The following is a 20823-nucleotide window of genomic DNA, read 5'->3' as shown; positions in this document are numbered from 1 at the left end:
GTCTCTTAAAAGAGTCAGTTTGTTCACGAGCTACTGTAGTTTCGTCGCAGTCGGCTGAGGGGTCATAACAGCTCAGCATTCTCCAGTTAAATTCTGAACGATACTGTTTCCATTTCACACGACAGATGGCACTAGAATATCACTCGTCTCTTGCAGGGGAACCGTCTTTTTACTAAGGATATGTATACAATCGCGAAATTACACCTATTCTAAATAGTGGTTTCAGAAATGTTTTCCACGCTCTGCTTCAACTTAAGAATAGGGAATACGAAATATTATATTACGAAGAAGCAGCATTTGTTACAAGCCGATACTGTTACGCGCCCTCCATCTGAACTACTTCGTTATCAATCAATCAATCAATCAATCAATCAATCAATCAATCAATCAATCAATCAATCAATACTGATTTGCTTTTAAGGCAGTCGCCCAGGTGGCAGATTCCCTATCTGTTGTTTTCCTAACCTTTTCTTAAATGATTGCAAAGAAATTAGAAATTTATTGAACATCTCCCTTGGTAAGTTATTCCAATCCCTAACTCCCCTTCATATAAACGAATATTTGCCCCAATTTGTGCTCTTGAATTCCAACTTTATCTTCATATTGTGACTTTTTCTACTTTTAAAGACACCACTCAAACGTATTCGTCTACTGATGTCATTCCACGCCATCTCTCCACTGAAAGCTCGAAACATACCACTTAATCGAGCAGCTCGTCTCCTTTCTCCCAAGTCTTCCCAGCCCAAACTTTGCAACATTTTTGTAACGCTACCACAGAACCATCAATAAGTTAAGAGTGGTTTTAAATTTAAATAAAATAAACAATCGAATGTATAATAGTAGGTATGTTAAATCGCATGAAGGATGAAGAGAACTTGCCACTTGTGTTGCTTGCATTCGACGTATGAGTGGCACATCTACATCACTGATGTAATTTTTTATTGTTTATAACGAAAAAAGCGACACATACGACTATTAACACGCCGTTTAGCATACAAAATTAAGCTTTTATACTTTTTCATTGCAACTGCCCTGACTTAGGAGAGACATTTCACTTCTTGGAGCTGAAGAGCTTTCATCAAATAAGAAATGTACTATAGGCAACATCACTAATTTTTTATACTTTTTTACAATTTGCTTAACATCGCACCGATAGAGTTAGGTCTTATGTGGACGATGGGATAGGTAAGGGCTAGGAGTGAGAAGGAACGGGTTGTGGCCTTATTTAAGGTACAGACTTCGCCTGGTGTGAAAATGGGAAACCACGGAAAACCATATTCAGGGCTGCCGACACTGGGGTTCGAACCCACTACATCCCGAATACAATCTCATACCTGCGCGACCCTAACCGCACGGTCAACTCTCTCAGTCATTACTAATTAAATAGTGGAGTATCGTGTGTAAAATGTCGTGTATATACATAAATACAAACACACAAATAATCACATAATTATGTGTGGCATCTCTTTGCATTTTTCATGTTCCATATTAAAATATTGCCTCTCAAGGCTAAATGCACCATACAAGACGTATGTTCCATTACTTGCACGTTTGTAAATTAATATTTAAAATAATCAACAATTCAAAAACTGTAGTAGGAGTTATAATCCTGCTGCTCCTACACGGGAATATGAAGAATATACGATAACGTATCATTTATAATACATGGTTATTGATTTAATCTACCAGTTCGTGGTGGTGTATCTATGGCTCTGGCTAGTGGTTTTAGTATTTGTAGACAATTTCCGAAAGTTAATTTCAACTCGGCATCGTTTTGGTGTTGATGATGATTTTTATCCTTCACTTCCATCCTTCATTGTTGCCAAATCTCTGCAACAAATGAACTGATATATTCTTTCCAACATGTTAGTTCATTTGCCATTTGATTCCATTATTTCTTCCGCCAATGCCATGGTAGACCAATGAGTATAGCAATGGGGTGTGGCTTCCGAAGAGGACCTGATGCAGGTCTTTCGAGTTGACGCCATGGGCAACCTGCGTGACTGTCATAAACTTACGACGCTTAACTGAAGGTCCACCCCTCAAGGAGCGAACTTTATTGAAACTTGCTCTTTTGAATGAGTCGTTAAAAGGAGTCAGTTCGTTCATCACTAACACCGACACAGCTTCAGTCCACTACTGACCTTGGGAGTGAGTTTAAAACGCCAGTAGTATCCGATAAAACGTTTGGAATTATAAATCTAATTGGATCTCGGACTACAAACTAGGGTTCTTTCTTTAACACAGACTCCATTAAATTAGACAAAACCGGGCGAGTTGGCCGTGCGCGTAGAGGCGCGCGGCTGTGAGCTTGCATCCGGGAGATAGTAGGTTCGAATCCCACTATCGGCAGCCCTGAAAATGGTTTTCCGTGGTTTCCCATTTTCACACCAGGCAAATGCTGGGGCTGTACCTTAATTAAGGCCATGGCCGCTTCCTTCCAACTCCTAGGCCTTTCCTATCCCATCGTCGCCATAAGACCTATCTGTGTCGGCGTGACGTAAAGCCCCTAGCAAAAAAAAATTAGAGAAATGCTAAGAGGAATCTGCATGGCTTCAGTACACCATCGGACATACTGGAAGACTCTAGAAAGTAGCCTTAATTAAACATCACTAGCCCATTTAGGACCAGTGTTACCAACCCATAAATCTTTTCTCCGCTAAATTTTAGATGAAAATCCGCTAAATTCCGCTAAATTTCGAACTGAAGCAAAATAGCATATACCAGCTGTTTTAATAAAAGAGATTAACTCAACACTCGCCCGTTTCAGAACACTATAAGCCTATGCTCTGAAGCAGATGTGCTGAGTTGAGGTCCATATGAAGCCACATGGTACTATTCTTTTTCAAAGAATATGCTTGCAGTTCACAGCAGCAAAGACCATACGGAAATTTTCAAATCTATTTCGAAAGTTATTTTCACTTTCATTACTGTTTTCATTGCTTCCGATAAGTGCGGAAATAATTAATGTCAAACAATTTCGCTTTTATATTCCACTGCAATAGACGCACCGTCCGTATTTGAGACCACTGGGAAGCTCAATCAACTAGTATTTTAAAGTTTAATTATTTAACCACTCTTTAAGAAATATCTGACTACTTTTTAACCTTTTCTTTCGACATATTAATGTACCAAATAGAACATGGTGTCAAAAGAAACACATTATCAAACACGACACTACCTGGCTCATCAAGAGTATAGTAACGATTGTAACAAATAGTGACCGAGGCTGTGGGCTAGAGCTGGTCTAGAAAACGAGTGGTAGTATGCAGAAAAGTTCAATACAACAGGAGTAAATACACTATTATGCCGTACTAAGTTCTATATTATTATTTTTCTGCTGGTGATGAAAGGTGATATTGTTACCGCTGAAAATCCCTAAAAGAAGTTCGAAAATCCGTCAAAAAATCAGCTGTCCGCTAAATGGAAAATTTATCCGCTGTTACATTTTAAAATCCGCCAAATTTGGCGGAAAATCCGCTGAGTTGGCAACACTGTTTAGGACCAGGTATGTTTAGGATAAGTAGGTGTAAAACAATAACTGTTTACCAGGTGGTGTGGTGAAAAGAACCAGTTATCTTCAATCCATTACTTAGGTTTTAACTAAGATATCGGCATAATTTTCTTCCAGAATATTGAGAAATATGTCCTTGTTCAGCAGAAAATAAAATACTCTCCCAACGTTATCAGGTTTTACATTTCCTTTTACTTTCCATTCGAAACACGTTTTAGGTTTGTTCCATCGATGAAATATCGCCACCTGGTCTTCTTTACTAGTGCAGCCACTGACGATATATCGTCAGTCTATATTTTTCACAAGGGTAGGCACTGACGATATATCGTCAGTTGGCCCTATAAAGGTCTCTTCGTATGAACTTTGAACTCTTGCATATAAATCTGAAATAGTAGACCCATGATTTTTTAACTTAGTTTTGCTACGTGTACAGGAACTCGTTCTTTTTATTGATACTCTGTTGGGATGCCATGATTTTCAATTAACTAATGTTCATGTAAGGAGAAGTACAAGAAGAAAACTTTACCGCTATCTTCATATCCAATTATCTTCAAAAGTGGACTTCCTCAAGGCACCCAGGTAGAAGACGCATGCACATAGCGAGTAACCAATGAAGGATTTAACAAAAGTCTACAATGATATCTGATCTCAACATTGGTCGTAAGGTACTAATGTTTAGTATAAAACACTAGGTCACAGGACGAGTGGCAGGACTACCAACGGTAGAGCCACAACACCGAAAGACACGGCCATATTGCAGTCGTCAGTCTCACATACACCACAGTATTCCAGCACCAAGTCCGTTGTAGCCAACAATTTGAAGGAGTCACACGGATGGACACGTTCCATTGCTGCTTGGGAACACCCTCGACCCGTCACCGTACGGCCCAGTACTGCCAACAAAAAGAAAACAAAGAAGAAAAACTCCTCTTCCAAATAGCAAAGTAATATAAAGAAGCATGTCTCAGCAGATTCATTCATCCTCCAATAATAAAATTGAAATAAACCTGCAAAAATAAAAGCTAACCTTAATTGGCTACGTATATGGCACAAATGAAGTGTTGAACAAACTAAAATAGAGTCTAGATAAAAGTATATTCTCTATAAAACACTAGATCACTGCATAAGCGGTGAGATCGCGAACGCTAGAGCCAGAACAACTATAGTGACGCCAACTAGACTGCCTGCTTGCCAATTCTGATGTTCCGTTTTACTCTACCAGATGGCATAGTAAACCGGATCTCAGCTAGGTTATCTTTTGTCTAATTTTTAATTAATTTTGTTGGGTAAACACCTAGCGTGTCACCCGAATTCTTCTATACGTTGACATCGTACGACATTTCTTCCAAACTTCAAATATCGAACTACTTCTGCCGGGTTTGAACCCACGATCTTAAAATACGAACGGCAACAATCTACCCCTGATTCACACAGAGAGTGCCTGTTTGCATCTCACCCTTATATCAGCTCCATAACACGTGCCTTCTTCTACATGAGACGATGTTGAATATCTTGGAAGAGAATAATAGTAACTTCAGCCTTTCTACAACCAGCTACTTATTTGCAGAAAAATATAGATTACTCAATTAGCCTGGAAATTCTTGGCCTTTTTTTACAATAAGCTTAATGCATTGTAGCCAAATTGTAAAACACAGTCAGATGTAAAAGATAATGCAAAAAGTCTAGCCTCTACGCAATTTCTTTGAAAGCAGTAGTATCTTTATATGTAATGTTATGATCCAGTACTCTTCACTCTTTAACTTCTCGAATCCGCTTTACGAATTCCGTAAAACAAAACTGTAAAATATTCAGTAAATGGTTAAGAAAATTAAAGTCAAAATACTTTGAGTATCAAATGACCGGTTTCTATTGAAACTAATCCAGAATATAAATTTTATTATTATTAATTAAATGTCACTTCAACCACTATATACTACATGCGTAGGTTACGTTTTGAAACGCATTCTAGCGCCACGTGCTAACAAGAAGAGAAATAACATTTTATAATTTAGCTAGGCATACCGGGATGATTATTAAACTGCTGGAGATCGTGTTCACCTTTTTGTATGTTCTGTGATTAGGTTGCAATGCATTAGGCTTATTATAAAAAAAAAGCCAAGAATTTCCAGTCTAATTGAGTAATCGATTTTTTTCCACAAAAAGGCGGCTGACTGTATGGACATGAAATTTAGAATGTTTAGCCTTGTTCTTCTTCGTTTTGGCCTTTTTTTTCAATTCATCGGGAATAACTGTTTAGAACTAAACAGCTCTTCTGAAAAAGCATACATATTTTTCATACAGACTGTGTACCGGTATTACAAATTTTATAAACCTTGACCTAGAATCCGTAAGATATGATTGATAAAGCTTGATAAAACCTTTTTTAATATTTTTAATATTAGGGCAAGGTAGGCCTATTGCTTCAAATTATTATCAATTATCTGAAAAATGTTGTATTGGTATCATATGTCTTAAGTTTTCCATTTTTTTAATACTTGATTTATAATACAAGAATACAATTGTTAAAACGCTATTCCAGGAAATATGACGATATGAAGTCTATATAAAGCTCATAACAATCCTGTGAATCCTGCTCTGCACTAGAAAGCGCTAATCAAAATAACTCTTTTAACTATGATATAAATCTTTTTGCAGGTATTTTCCATTCAGTTTCATGTATTATATTTCTGGTGTAAATCATGGTGCTCATATTAGAGAAAAATTAGAACGCACTTTCAATTTTTATTTGTGCTCAGATAACGTTAATTCAGTTCGAGTTTGTAAAAGCAGTAATATTTCTTTTATAATCCGTTGGTTTTTCCCTCGGACTCAGCGAGGCATCCCGCCTCATCCACCTCAAGGGCAGTGTCCTGGGGCATGAGACTTTGGATCGGAGGGATACAACCGGAAAGAAGGATCAGTACCTCGCTCAGGCGGCGTCGCCTGTTATGCGGAACAGGGACTTGTGGGGGAGGGGGTTAGGAAGATTGGAAAAGATAGACAAGGAATAGGGAAGAAAGTGGCCGTGGCTTTAAGTTAGGTAACGTCTCGGCATTTGCCTGAAGGAGAAATGGGAAACCACGGAAAACCACTTCTAGAACGGCCGAGGTCGGAATCGAACCCCCTCTACTCAGTTGAATTCCCAAGGCTGAGTTGGGCCCAGTTCCAGCTCTTGCACCGCTTTTCAAATTTCGTGACAGAGCCGGGAATCGAACCCGGACCTCCGGGGGTGGCAGCTAATCACACTAACCACTACACCGCAGAGGCGGTGCAGTAATATTTAAGAAGATAAAATATTATGAGGAGGGTTTTACATCTTAAAATATACCATTCTCAGTTAAGCCTAAACCACTCGGAGAAACTCAAACTAAACTAGACATTCACTTTATTTTAAGAAACACACAACAGAGGCAGACTAGCACCAGTTTAACGAATGTCAGGCAGCATTTAACTAAATCCAAATCACACAGAAATGATAACTAAAGTTCTACTCATCCAATTACGTTATTTTATATCCAAACCAAACCACATGGCACAACAGGCCCGAGGGGCCATGGCCTATCAAGCAACCGCTGCTCAGCCTGAAGCTCTGCAGATTACGAGGTGTCATGTAGTCAGCATGACGAATCCTCTCGGCTGTTATTCTTGGCTTTCTAGACCGGGGCCGCTATCTCACCGTCAGATAGCTCCGCAATTGTTATCACGTAGATCTGCAGATGACACATTCTTGTTGGCAGAATGCCTACTGGATTTACAGCGACTGACCAACCGATTTGTGAAGGCAAGTGACCAATTGAACTAACACGTAAGACACGTTTTATGGTAGTATCCTGAATACAACACCAAGACAGCTTGATGAGCAATGGAGAGACAGTACAGCAAGTGACAAAATACAAGTATTTAGGAACAAATGTGAACTACAACGTTGACTGTACTGAGGAAAAGTCCAGTGTCCACAAAGCCAGAAATGAGGAGAGTGTTCTGTAACAGTTACGTCTTCTCCACCTTGTTGTATGGAGTTGAGACCTGGACCACAAAGAAAAGAGAAATGGACAGATTAGAAGACTTTGATCTATGGACGAACGGAAGGATACTGGGGTTGAGTTGGACAGATAAGGTCACAAACGATGAGGTAATGAAGCGAATGGGAAATAGAAAGGAAATATTAAATACTGTCAAAATCAGAAAGCTGCAGTATCTCGATCATGCGATACGAGGGGAGAAATATCATCTACTGCAGCTGGTCATTCAAGGGAAGATAGAAGGCAAAAGAAGACCAAAAAGAAGACGCATTTCTTGGATTGATAATCTGAAAACTTGGTTCAACTGTTCCACTACTTAGCTGTTTCGCGATGCATCATCTAAAGCAAAAATCTCGGTGATTGTAGCCGACCTTCTGAGAAGAAATGACACTTGAAGAAGAAGAAGGCTGAGTGAACCTCGAACAAGCCCTCAGATCCAGGTAAAAATCTCCGATCTGGTCGGGGATTGAGCCTGGGACTTCCGGTTAAGAGGTAGACACGCTACCCCTACACCATGGAACCGGAATTTCGTATTCAGAAAATTATAAAAATTGTCTCTAATTTTTTTAGAAAGATTTCTGCAGTAATGTACTTTTTCAACAATCTGTTCACAGAATTGAGTAAAATTTGCTGTAATGACTTATCAGAGAGGAATGAAAAGCTATGTACGTTTCAGAAAACATTTATTTCATAGGTTTCCCTTTTGTTGACAATGAAGTTTATTACTATCGGTACAGGAGTTTGTAAATATTGAATTATTTATTTATTAATGTGTTCTCCAGACTGCTGAGTGACAGGCAATTTTTATCACACGATCTGTAATCACACTTAAGTTGTATACTGCTGTCATTTGAACATGTCTCCGTATTTTCAATAAAGCTAAAGTGTACAGCCTATGTTTCAATTACATATATAGGTATCTGTTCCGATTTTTCAAACATATCAGTTTCAAACATGATCCTTATATTAAAGTGAGTGAAATGTTCATTTTTGAAGTACCACTAGATCTATATACTGTTTTTTTTTCGGGGACTGAATTTCATATATTTGTTTTCTTATTTTTGTTAGTACTGTATTTTTCAGTCTACTTATTCAGTCTGCTAAAGGTTTTTTATTTATATGTGCCATCTATAGGTTTTCCAAAGGAGTTGTGTAGATTGTTTATTACAATGCAAAATGTGTTCAGTTTTTATACATAAGTACCTTTTAATATCACCACAGTCTTGATATTATGTATATTTATTGCGTGTATACGCGGTAGTCATTGTAGGCTGTTGTTAATTTACTAGGGCGGATGTTTTCATGTGTGCGATTTCTTCATCAAGCTGAGGAGCGCCCACAACATGGCGGTACGCGCATCGACATGTCTTCCTTAGTAACACGCTTCTGCGCAGCCAGCGGTGTGGGGCCTTGGTTCCTTCAACTTCCTTACCCAATTTAATTCACCATCATTCATTTCGTCTCCAATAGCGGTTCAATTGCCACGAAGAGCATCCGGCAGCGAAAACATGCCATAAAATATAATCTAACCTCATCCTCGATCCCGTGTCTGGAAACGGGACTAAGGGGTAGACATATATCTGAAACTTCATTCTTGGGTACAGTTCCTGGAAGTGCAGTTGCCACCACGGTATAACTTCCACGTTGCCATTCTATTATTTGTATAGAGCCTGTCCCACTGATCTCTATACATGGATGGCTGGTAGCTTGGGTAGCAGTAAGCCGAATAGAAGATGACTGGCGTAGTAAGATGGCAGCGAGCGCATCGTGCAGTAGACCACGAGGAGTGCGCTTGCTTTGTTTATGCTTAGTTCAGGGACGCCAGGCCTCTTGATTGTAGTTTCACGAGTGTTCTGTGCTGTGTTGTCTGTCTGTTAGGTCATCAGTCCAGAGGCTGGTTGGATCCTCAAATAGCACCACCAAAGGTTATGGGGTTATAAGGAAACCGCAAAAACCAATGGCAGCACCATAATGAGGCGTACTAGGCAAGACGAGGAGTGAGGTAGTTCGCCATTGCTTTCCTCAATGGGTCAGAAAGTGCTATTGCAGCACGACTGACCCTATGAGCAACACCTTTCATAAAACTCAGATGCACTAGTCGTGCTCTGAATGTCATTACTCAGCACCACCCATACCCCAGCAGCTTCCATATTGTCACAGCCATGGATGAGACTGGGACTTCGGTGGAAGCTACACTTTACTCTGGCCTGTGCCAAGAGATGATACAAAAATACTGTATCCATCATGAAATGTGCTGTGTTATTGCATAAGAAATAGTAGCGTACTTTACGAATTTAGGTTCGTTGCCTTGCAGTATGCCTGTAAATTACAAGATTCAATTTCAATGTGTATGTGTTTATGTGAAATCTGAATGAAGAAACATCCTACGGGGTATTAACATGCCGCAGTATTCAGATTATGGATGTACAAACAGAACCGATCAGCGGACGGAGAAATCATTTCATCGGTGCGTTTTATCTTCTTCTTCTTTATCTGTTTACCCTCCAGGGTCGGTTTTTCCCTCGGACTCAGCGAAGGATCCCACCTCTACCGCCTCAAGGGCAGTGTCTTAGAGCTTCAGACTCTGGGATGGGGATACAACTGGGGAGGATGACCAGTATCTCGGCCAGGCAGCCTCACCTGCTATGTTGAACAGGGGCCATGCGGGGGGATGGGAAGATTGGAAGGGATAGACAACGAAGAGGGAAGGAAGCGGCCGTGGCCTTAAGTTAGGTACCATCCCGGCATTTGCCTGGAGAAGTGGGAAACCACAGAAAACCACTTTCAGGATGGCTGAAATGGGAATCGAACCCATCTCTACTGAGTTGACCTCCCGAGGCTGAGTGGACCCCGTTCCAGCCCTCGTAACACTTTTCAAATTTCGTGGCAGAGCCGGGAATCGAACCCGGGCCGCCGGGGGTGGCAGCTAATCACACTAACAACCACAACACGGAGGCGGACGGTGACTTTTGGACTACACAATAATCTTCCTAGGGTAGTGTTTTGAGTTTTAGGTTTAATGTATCTCATTTCGCATATTCGGGAAGCAAAATGACAATTAATTTTTGTAGCTTTCCTTTCTCGAGATCCGAACTTCTAACATGATGGATTAGGAGTACCAGGCAGGAAAATTGGGAGCCTTCTAAAACAGCTGTTGTCTGGTCGGATCACTATGAGGAAAGCCCGGTTCCATGGCTAAATGGTTAGCGTGCTGGCTTTTGGTCACAGGGGTCCCGGGTTCGATTCCCGGCAGGGTCGGGAATTTTAACCATCATTGGTTAATTTCCATCGCACGGGGGCTGGGTGTACATGTATGTGTTGTCTTCATCAACATTTCATCCTCATCACAACGCGTAGGTCGCCTGCGGGCGTCCCCTGGAAAGACCTGCACCTGGCGAGCCGAACATGTCTTCGGACATTCCCGGCACTAAAAGCCATACGCCATTTCATTTACTCTGAGGAAGACTGTTTTGATAGAACTGGATAAGCTGTAGGCCTTAGAAGTGATGCAGAGCCAACTGTTTTCAATTTTCCTGAGGGTTTACTGCAAGTAACGATTTACTGTTTTTATAAAAATTATTTGTGATCATTAATCTGGCGGTTTTGATTAAATAATTTACGTGATCTTAAAAAAATCTTAGAAAATGAAGGCTGGAGGAGTTCTAGACCTTATTTACATCAGTAATAATTATGGGTTTCAGACACTGGAGTGGTGGGAGAAAGGAAAGTGTTTTGCGTGTTTTAGGCTATCCCATTCTAATATTTGTGGTATTTGGGGCTCTTTTAAGGGGGTGTTACATATTTATGATGATGACCATCAATATTGCTTTGCTAGCTGAATTTAATTAAAGAGGTCTGTCATAATTATTTAGAGTAACAATTTGCAAGCTGGAGGGAAGTCATACAACCATAACCTTAATTTACTCTATTCATTGTCATAGGCTTGCAAGTGGCGAGGGTGTTTTGATCACATTTCCCCACCCTTTCATTGTTACACCCCTAATTTCACGTCATTTTCAGGCAGTAGTAATTTTTTTCGGCCGTTATTATACACTCAGTTTTATTGCTATCCCGGAGATTTACTGACCTCAGAATGACGTGTCAGTGATCCCAATGTTCTAATGCTTTGAGTGAACATGTCTTCATATTTTTTATTATTCCAATGCGCCATTAATTGCGATTTAAAATTGACTATATTATCATTGCTTCTCAATAAGGAGAGCTCAAGGATGGGTGCGCCAACATGGCGGACCGCGCTCAACATGGCGTACTTTCTCCTGCAGCAGAGAGCTGCCATCAGCGATCCATGTAATACAGATCAGTGGCCTGTCCAAAAAGAGATGGATTCTGATATTTGAGCATTGCGATCGCTCGGCCAGATGTTATTTACCCGCGCATTTCCACGTGATTCAGTTGCTTAGACTTTTAGTGGGGGCATTTTTGCAATAAAATCATCGGTGGGAAACAAGGCCCGGTCCTTCCCCTCCCCCGCCCTCTATTTCGCACCCTGGTTATGTTTTACTCTAAGCTGTGATTATTTACAGCCGTCATTCCATGCATAGGCGTATATGTATTATAGCTTGTCATTTCAATGCATGTATGGATTACAGGAATGTTATTACTTCGTTAAAATGGCTTTGATGAGTGCGTTTTCTTTTTTGCGCTATGGCAGATGGATTTTTTCAGCTAATGTTATATGCCCTCCTATATTTGCCTTTTATGGCAATATGAGTAATAATATTTAAGAATGCGTGTTGTCGGTTGAATGAATATGTAAATTTCGTAACTTAGGGAAGCGAAAAGTTTCATTACGGAAACTGACTCAGAAATGTCATTTGGAGATTCAACGACAAATCAGCTTATCGATATCTAGTAACGCAGTTCACCATTGTTTTCGCAGTAATTGTCGTTACGGCCGCATCTGTCAGAACCCTTCTCTTATTAGACAAAATTTAAAACATGCTGTTATTTTCTTGGAAATACAAATAGTAAAGTGCATTATTTTCAGTAACATATGTTTTGTTATTTATTCTTTTCGTTTTATAAGGAAAAGATTCTCCCCTCCGGAAGATTTTAGTGGAGGAATTCTTGGAATAAAATTATCGGTGGGAGAAAAGCCACAGTGCCCCCCTCACCCCTCCCTCACGGCAATTTCGCACCTTGTTTATGTTACAGTCTAATCCTTCCGTTCTCTAGTGCTGAAGGAACATTCGACATATATGGAAAGGCATCATCATCGTAGATGGCACAAAATTATGTCAACACTGATCTACTATAGCTCTGGTAATAGGCTTCCATTAGACTGATTGCTATCTACAAAAAAAAAAATAGTTTGTTGTGCGCAAGATCTCTTCGTCGTTACGACCTAATTCTGCGTATATGGTACGGCCGTAGTATGTGTACTGGTGTTCTTTGAGTTCTAGCTCCAGCATTTAACTCCTTCTCCACTGTCATAGTATGGAACAAATAGCGGAAACTCAAACGGTCCATTAATTACTTTTAGAACGTGCAACTCAAACGGTCCATTAATTACTTTTAGAACGTGCCGCACACTTATTAAGCTTCGCAAACTTTAATTTATTTCATGCTTTACTCTCTACGTAAGAGGATAACATTATCATACTGGCTTACCTCTTGGTTTTTCTCCCTCTCTAAAACTGGAGGGTGTAATTTTCACTTAAAAATTCGCGTGCCATCAGAATGGACATCAGGCCACAAACATGCAAACAAAACTAAAAATCGGACAAGTTCTTAGTTTAAAAAAAATATTCCTGCATTATTTGCAGGTTTCCATAAAGACATTAAATTCATTATTTTATATGTTTCTGTTTTCTCCGTCTCTCCTTTCTAGTCATCACGTGCGTGGGGGCATAGAGAATATGTTGAATTGTGACAGGGGTTGAAGAGAAAGGCATGAGCACTTTTCCATTTTGAAGTTAACATCTGATACCTCTGTGATAATTAAGATGATTCATAGGCACTCTAAAACAGGACTGTGCATGGTGCAAAAGACGACTTCGCTTGGTTGACCAGAGTGCAGACCCCCACTCCTCGATTTGGAGCAATAGCGCTGTCTCTCCCTTTCCCCACCCCTGTCTCGCTCGCTCCCCCTGTCTCCCTCTTCCTCACTTGCTCCGTAGCGCTCCAAATCCGAGCTGAGATGAGCCGAGTTGAGTCGAGCTTAGCCGAGTAACCCAGAGAAGAAGCGTTGGTCCGAGCCGAGCCGAGCCGAGCGTGACCGATGCACTGTGCACAGGAACTCTGCGCTGCTGTTTGCACGCGTGAGATTTGGGCGTTTGAGAGGCCCTGCTCTAAATTATCACGCAGTGATAGGCGTCTATTATTCATTCATGTCGTAATGGCCAACTTTGAAGCACGTCATTTCAACTGGCTATTTCTGGCTTTGATGTCTGCCCACTACTTCCGCGTGCGTTCTCGATGTCATTATTTCCTCTCCTGTGTCCATGCCTTTCCTGCTTTTAATGTTGGCTTGTCTCGGAAACCCTGGAACGTTTGAAGTTTCTTCTTGTGGGACACGTCCTTGGATATCATTACGTGTGAGTCCCACTTCTTCAAGGTCTCTATCCGCCTCAATGAACCAAGTCCCTTTAGTTTTCTTCTGCTGAAAGAAGTTAATGATGCGGTCTGTCTTGTTTGGTGCATTCGTGTCACATGTCCATAAAATGCATTATATAGATATCAAAAATTAAAAAGTTATGCGCTAACAGAGTGGGTTTAAATTCGTGAAAAAAAATTGTTAACCAGTTTCTATAATATCCATAGTTAGCAAGTTGTTAAAATGAAACATCCATATAGCCTTCATAACTAATACTTTTAATACTTCTTAATAAGGTATATTATATCGAAGTCAACATAATCACGAACATCCGAACAAAGCTCAATGTGAGTCAAGGTGCTCTGGCTAACCCAGATATATCTGAGATGACTCAATGATCAATTATATTACAGCCAATTCTTTACTGTATTATTGTAATGGAATAGTTAACAACTATGTACTATTCTACGTTTGTGTCTGTCAGGTTGCACCTATTATCCATCTCTCCAACTCAGAGATGCGACTGTGCGATATCATGGACTTACTAACTTCATGGGATTTAACCTGTATAATACTAGTATAAGGCGGCACTTGTTATTTAATTTATATCACAATATTATTTTACACTCTTATGCACTATCAATGATTATCTAGTTATTATAGCAATAAAAATCTCCAAAAACATAAAAACATTCCGTCACAATTTCTTTTCTCCAATGTGCGTAATGTCAAAGCACAAACCTTACCAGGTGTTTTTTTCCCAACAATAGTATGAATATTGGTTTAGTTTGCTCTGAGCTGGCTTATTCACAGCGGGATTGACGGGATAACTACCCTATCCATAGTAGAATATGCGCCATTACTGATACCTTACTGAGAGAGTAATGACTTGGACGAAGTTTACTTGGCATAGTACGGTACTTTAAGTCAACCAAGTGAGACTGTCCGTCCCAGTGAAGAACTTGGACAGTGACAAGCAGACTGTTATCACTAGAGCCCGGATTTCCATGCACTATCAAATCTCAAAATATGCATGCATTCATGCACTATCATATGGCAAAACATGCACAATAAACTGGAAAATATGCACCATCAAAATTCAGTTCCTTTTGAAACATGAACAAAAACTACCCTAATTTCTCCAAATTGTCTTGATTTAAGCTCATCCGTTTATTATTCAGCACATACTTAAGCACAGAAAATTATCTTTTTACGTCACGAGAAGTGATAGATGCATAATTAAATGAAGACATTTGGACAAAGTGAGGTCAAATTGTACGTCTTTTGCATTTTCACCACAATACGTCTTTTATAAGCTTGACGAATTCAAAATCAGGATTTGAACGAATTTGTTCAACTTATTTCTATCTGCGGCAGCTGCTTCTTCATGCGATGATTGCAGACACATTTGAATGTCCTCAATAAGTGGTAACGATTGCTTGCTGCGATAACACAGACGTGTGACGATTGAGAGTTCTGGGTAGGACATTCCAGGATAACAACGGTAGAGGATTCAATGAAAAACCAGAATTTGTAAGCTGCTATCCCAGTAACACGGCCCCACAGAAGTGCGATACAAGGTTTCTTTTGTTCGTCTAGCAGACGAAAAATGAGCCGTCAATGATTAATACACAATTTACGGTTCAATTTATAGCAATGTACAACTGTAAAACTGGAACACCTTATTCCTAAGAATTAGATTTCGACGTGGGGCCTTCCGACTTACGTCATTGTTTACTCAAGCAACAGATAAGAAAGTGTTTGGTTAATTGAATTATACTGTAGGACCTGTACCGTATGTAGGCTACTAACTATGGTTGTCACATAGGATGCCAGGAATACATTCTCTCCGTCTCTCAGTAATAGACATACTGTAGCCTACAACGTGAAAAATTGTCCCAAATTCTGCAAACTAACATTCAGAAAATGTACTATGATGCAAGTTAACAATATATATGCGTCAAAGTCAGAATAAAAGTCATATTATGCAATATTAAACATCCAAATATGCGCTATTAAATCCAAAATCTTCCAAATATGCACTATGCATTATGCCAAAACATGCAAACATGCACGAAAAAAGAACGGTTATTTGGAAATGTTAAGCCGTAAAACGAATATTTGCAAAGTTTGAGAAGTGTAGCTAGCTTATTTAAAAACATGCATTTGCATGGAAATCCGGGCTGTAGTTAACACCATCCCTGAACTTACATCGTGTCAAGGTTACATCGTAGGCCCTACGATCAGGTTTAAGACCCATGAGAGCCAGAGGAGAGACTCATATACTGTATACTGTGTGAGTAAATGATAGAACTTTATATAGAGAAAGACCATCTGAAAATCATTAAAATATTCGATTTGACATTCGGTGTCGGAGGGACCATACTACATTTCTCTGAGAACATCTGCAAACAGTTTGGACTGTCAAAGGTTTTCGTGGTGGACGCTGCAATAATGCACTAAGAGACTTTATCAGACTATTATGCGACGATCATCACTCACTGCTTATCCAAGCTTCAGCATTAACCTGTAGCTGTCGTATTTAATATCCGAAATTCATCTTTTTTTAACAGTTTTGCTTGTCTCGATGGCAGCCTGAATTTGTTGTAGGAAAAACTCAAAAGAAAAATAATATCGTATCTCACCTATCAGTGACATATAGCGATAGGTCGAACCAGTTCATTCGTATGAACTATTTCACTCATTCACACTTTTTACTGTGAATCGTTCAAATAAAGTAGTCCGTTCACGAAGTAATGAAGCCTGACGAAAGTGCTCACTATGTCATTCAATAGCAACCTCGTTCACGGAGTCTCACTCATAAAGCTTCATAATAAATAGCATTAGCAACAGATGGCAGAGCTATGTATTTGTGGACACTCTATGACTTGCCCGCTTGCAGCATCTAGATCAGGGCCTCTCAAACGCCCGAGGCGCAGAGGCTCTGTGTACTGTGTATCGGTCCGACTCGGCTCAACTCTGCTTGACTCGGATGGTGTAGTGCGCTGAAAGCAACGAAGATTTCGGAGATAGACGGCTTGTTTATCAGTGAAATAGAAAAACCGAGCTCGATAGTTGCAGTCGTTTAACTGCGGCTAGTATCAAGTATTGGGGAGATAGTGGGTTCGAACCCCACTGTCGGCAGCCCTGAAGGGGGTTTTCAGTGGTTTCCATTTCCACACCAGGCAAATGCTGGGGATGTACCTTAATTTTAAGGTCACGGCTGCTTCCTACCCACTCCTAGACTTTTCCTGTCCCATCGCCGCCATAAGACCTGTCTGTATCGGTGCGACGTAAAGCAACCTGTAAAAAAAAAAAAAATAGAAATAGATAATTGCAAGACAACAACATAACAATGGAGCAACCTGTTCCGAAGAAAGCAAAGACTTCCGAAAGTCCATTTCAGTCGAATCGGGAACTTTCGTATTTTTTGGGACAATCGTGACGATAAAGCCAAATGCTTAATCTGTGGGACAATAATTACGTGTGTAAGAAAATCGTCTATTGAAAGACACTACAACAGGCTACATTCGGGAAAATAATTGTTAAATCACTGGAGACGCCAGAGAGAAAAAATTAAGGAAGTTGAAACACCTTGAAGAAAAGTATTCTATATCCGAAAATGGGGTTTGCTCCAGGACTGTAGCATTTTTAATTTGGTTGCGGGCTCTGTAAGTAAAAAAATATGTATTTACATTCCTCTCAAACGCGTATGTGTATTTCTAACTCACATGTTTTAATATATCTAATTTAGAGTGAAGAAGATGAAGAGTGTAGTGATGCTGCTCTTAGAACTAGTTATAAAGCTGCTTTACTGTTAGCAAGAGCCGGGAAGCCCTTCATGGAAGGGTCACTAATAAAGAGTATTTTGTTGAACGTAGTGGAGACAATGAATCCTACATTAGTTTCACCATACAGCAGAATATCACTGTCCAGAATGACAATAACTTGCCGTATCAGCAACATGTCAGGGAATTTGAGTGAACAATTGGCAGCCAAAACTGCACACTTCTTAGCGTATTCCATCGCAGTTGATGATTCGACGGATATAAGCGACAGGTCACAGTTAACCATTTTATAACGTGGCGTAGACGACGATCTATATGTAACGAAAAAGCTCCTAGATATGATTTCAATGAAGAACACTACTACGGGGGCGGATATGCTTAATATTCTGAGTTTGGCTTCCATTCGTTGTTTAGCTCACCAAGAGGCTCTTTGAGAAAACGCTACCGGTCTTCAAGACGTGAGAACGTAGTGGTGCGTATCGTGAACTACACTCATGTTCATAAACACCAGAGCATCTTGAAGGACTAGAAATAAGTTCATATTTACAGTACATGTGCATTAGTATGTTCTAAAGAAATGATTAGCATTGAAACCATGTCGACCCTCGGGTTCAATGTCCACATCGATATCTCGGCGCACCACCACAGACTAGTAAAATGTGCCTGCGGCTCTCGTTGTCGCTATAAACCCAAGGTAATGGATCATATGACTTGAGCAGACATGCAGGATGCCTCGCAGACGTATGCGAGAACCGTGCCGTCAAATGAGTGAGTTTGAAAGAGGGCGCATTATTGGCATGAGAGAACGTGACGCATCCATCCGAGAAATTGTTGCTCGTGTGGGACTAAATGTGTCGGCAGTGCAACGGGTGTGTACAGAATGGTTCACAGAAGGCCGTAGAACACGACGAGATGGGTCTCGTCGCACCACCCGACCAACCCCCGCGAAGATCGACACCTCATCCAAATGGCATTGCAAGACAGATTTGCGTCCTCCGCGGCTCTGTTGCAACAGTGGAACAGTGTAACACATCGTACACTATCAGGAGTGACAGTCCGTCGCCGTTTATTACGGTCTGGGTTACCGGCACGTCGTTCACTTCACCGCCTACCTTTGACTATTGTGCATAAACATGCTTGATTGCAATGGTGTATAGAATGACTTCGATGGGGACTGGAATGACAGTAGACAATGTTTTCGTACGAATCCAGGTTCAGCTTGTTTGAAAATGATGGCCGCATTTTGGATCGCCGCTGACAGTGGGAGAGGCATCACGTTGACTGCATTCGCACAAGACATATAGCGCCAACTCAAGGCCTTATGACGTGGGGTGCTATTGGGTACAACCACAAATCACAGTTCGTGCATGTCCAGGGCACTGTGACCAGTTTGACCTACGTGAATGGCATCCTGCGGCCCGTAGCCATACCCTTTCTGCACGACACCTCAGACGCCATATTTCAGCAGGACAATGTGTGACCACATGTTGCTGCACGAACACGTGCCTTCTTGTTGTCACAGGATGTCAGACTGTTGCCCTGCCCGCACCCCCCCCCCCCCGATCACCGGACTTGTCGCCAATAGGAAATGTGTGGGATATGGTTAAATGACGGGTGAGGCGCTGTGACCCAATGCCAACCACCAAAGATGAACTACTATACCCAGGACGCCATTTGCGCCTTATACGCCTTATACGCGTCGATGTCATCGCGAATGGAAGAAGGACCCAGTGCCTACTAGGCAACAGGACACATGCTGAACCTAGGTGACTGAAAAGCTAATCGTTTCTGCACAACATACTAATGAACATGTCCTGTGAATATGAACTTCCTATCTCTAGTCTGTCATGGTGTTTTCATTTTTATCAACATGAGTGTATATTCGTTCTCACGGGCTGACTCATCGCCAGTTCAAAGAAATTGTGGTTTCACTCGAGGAAGAGTATCCTGATATCCCCTACCAAGCAAGGGAAAGGTGATTTTCCGATTTTTCCGAATAAGAGATTTTGGAGGAAAAAAGGACGTCCGGAGTAACCTTTACATGACCCTGAATGGGAAAGTGACTTAGTTTTTTTAGCAGATATTAGGGCTCTTCCAAATGATCTAAGTCTGAAGCTCCAAAAAAAATCATCTCATCAACGACATGGTCAGCAAGATAAAGGCTTTCCAACAGAAACTTCAACTCCTCAAAAACAAGATTTCGGAAGTAAAAAACAAAGGTACACTTTACTGAGCTAGGTAGACGATATATATATGGCATATTAACCTTTAATGAATACTCTAGGTTTTACATGGAACTTCGTTCAAAACGTTACAATGGTTTTTTTTGACAGTATCTGTGCGGGAAGGAGTGCACCTTGAAAAGTACGTCGAAGTGCTACAATCCCTTGAAAACGACTTTAGCGACCGATACCAGGTAATGTACGATATATCACTAACTGTAAAAAAAATAGATTATGTTAAGTGCACAAGCGTAACATTAAATTAGAAAAAGCATTTGTCCACATACCTGTTTATGGAAAGATGTCCCTTTTAGGCATTTCAAAGCAATTTTATATATTAAAAACGGATCTTGTGTTTTTGTTATAGGATATTACTGATCTGCAGCCAATACTTGACGTGTTTGTGAAGCCCTTTTCGATAGCAGTTGAAAGTGTCTCTCCTGATTTGCAATTTTAATTAATAGATTTGTAAAACGATGATCAACAAACAGATCTATTTTTCAATACAAAGACTTTGCTCGAATTCTACCAGAATCTGTCAAAGGAAGATTTTCCTAAGCTGTCAGGCTCCATGGCTAAATGGTTAGCGTGCTGGCCTTTGGTTATAGGGGTCCCGGGTTCGATTCCCGGCAGGGTCGGGAATTTTAACCATCATTGGTTAATTTCGCTGGCCCGGGGGCTGGGTGTACGTGTCGTCTTCATCATCATTTCCTCCTCATCA

At 40.6% G+C, this 20823-nt stretch overlaps 1 protein-coding gene across 1 annotated transcript in view; it reads right to left on the bottom strand.

Annotated features, from left to right (window-relative positions):
- Positions 1 to 3579: 3579 nt before the first annotated feature.
- LOC136881090 (UPAR/Ly6 domain-containing protein crok-like) overlaps positions 3580 to 20823 on the bottom strand; it is a 224101-nt gene continuing 206857 nt past the window's right edge. Inside the window, exon 3 of the mRNA XM_067153715.2 lies at positions 3580 to 4407. Coding sequence (XP_067009816.1) covers positions 4208 to 4407 — 200 coding nt within the window. The 3' untranslated portion in view covers positions 3580 to 4207. The remainder of the gene's footprint in view (positions 4408 to 20823) is intronic.

This window comes from Anabrus simplex, chromosome 1 (genome assembly GCF_040414725.1).
Source record: "Anabrus simplex isolate iqAnaSimp1 chromosome 1, ASM4041472v1, whole genome shotgun sequence".
In the NCBI taxonomy this organism is placed as follows: domain Eukaryota; kingdom Metazoa; phylum Arthropoda; class Insecta; order Orthoptera; family Tettigoniidae; genus Anabrus; species Anabrus simplex.
This window is presented reverse-complemented; position numbering and strand designations above follow the sequence as displayed.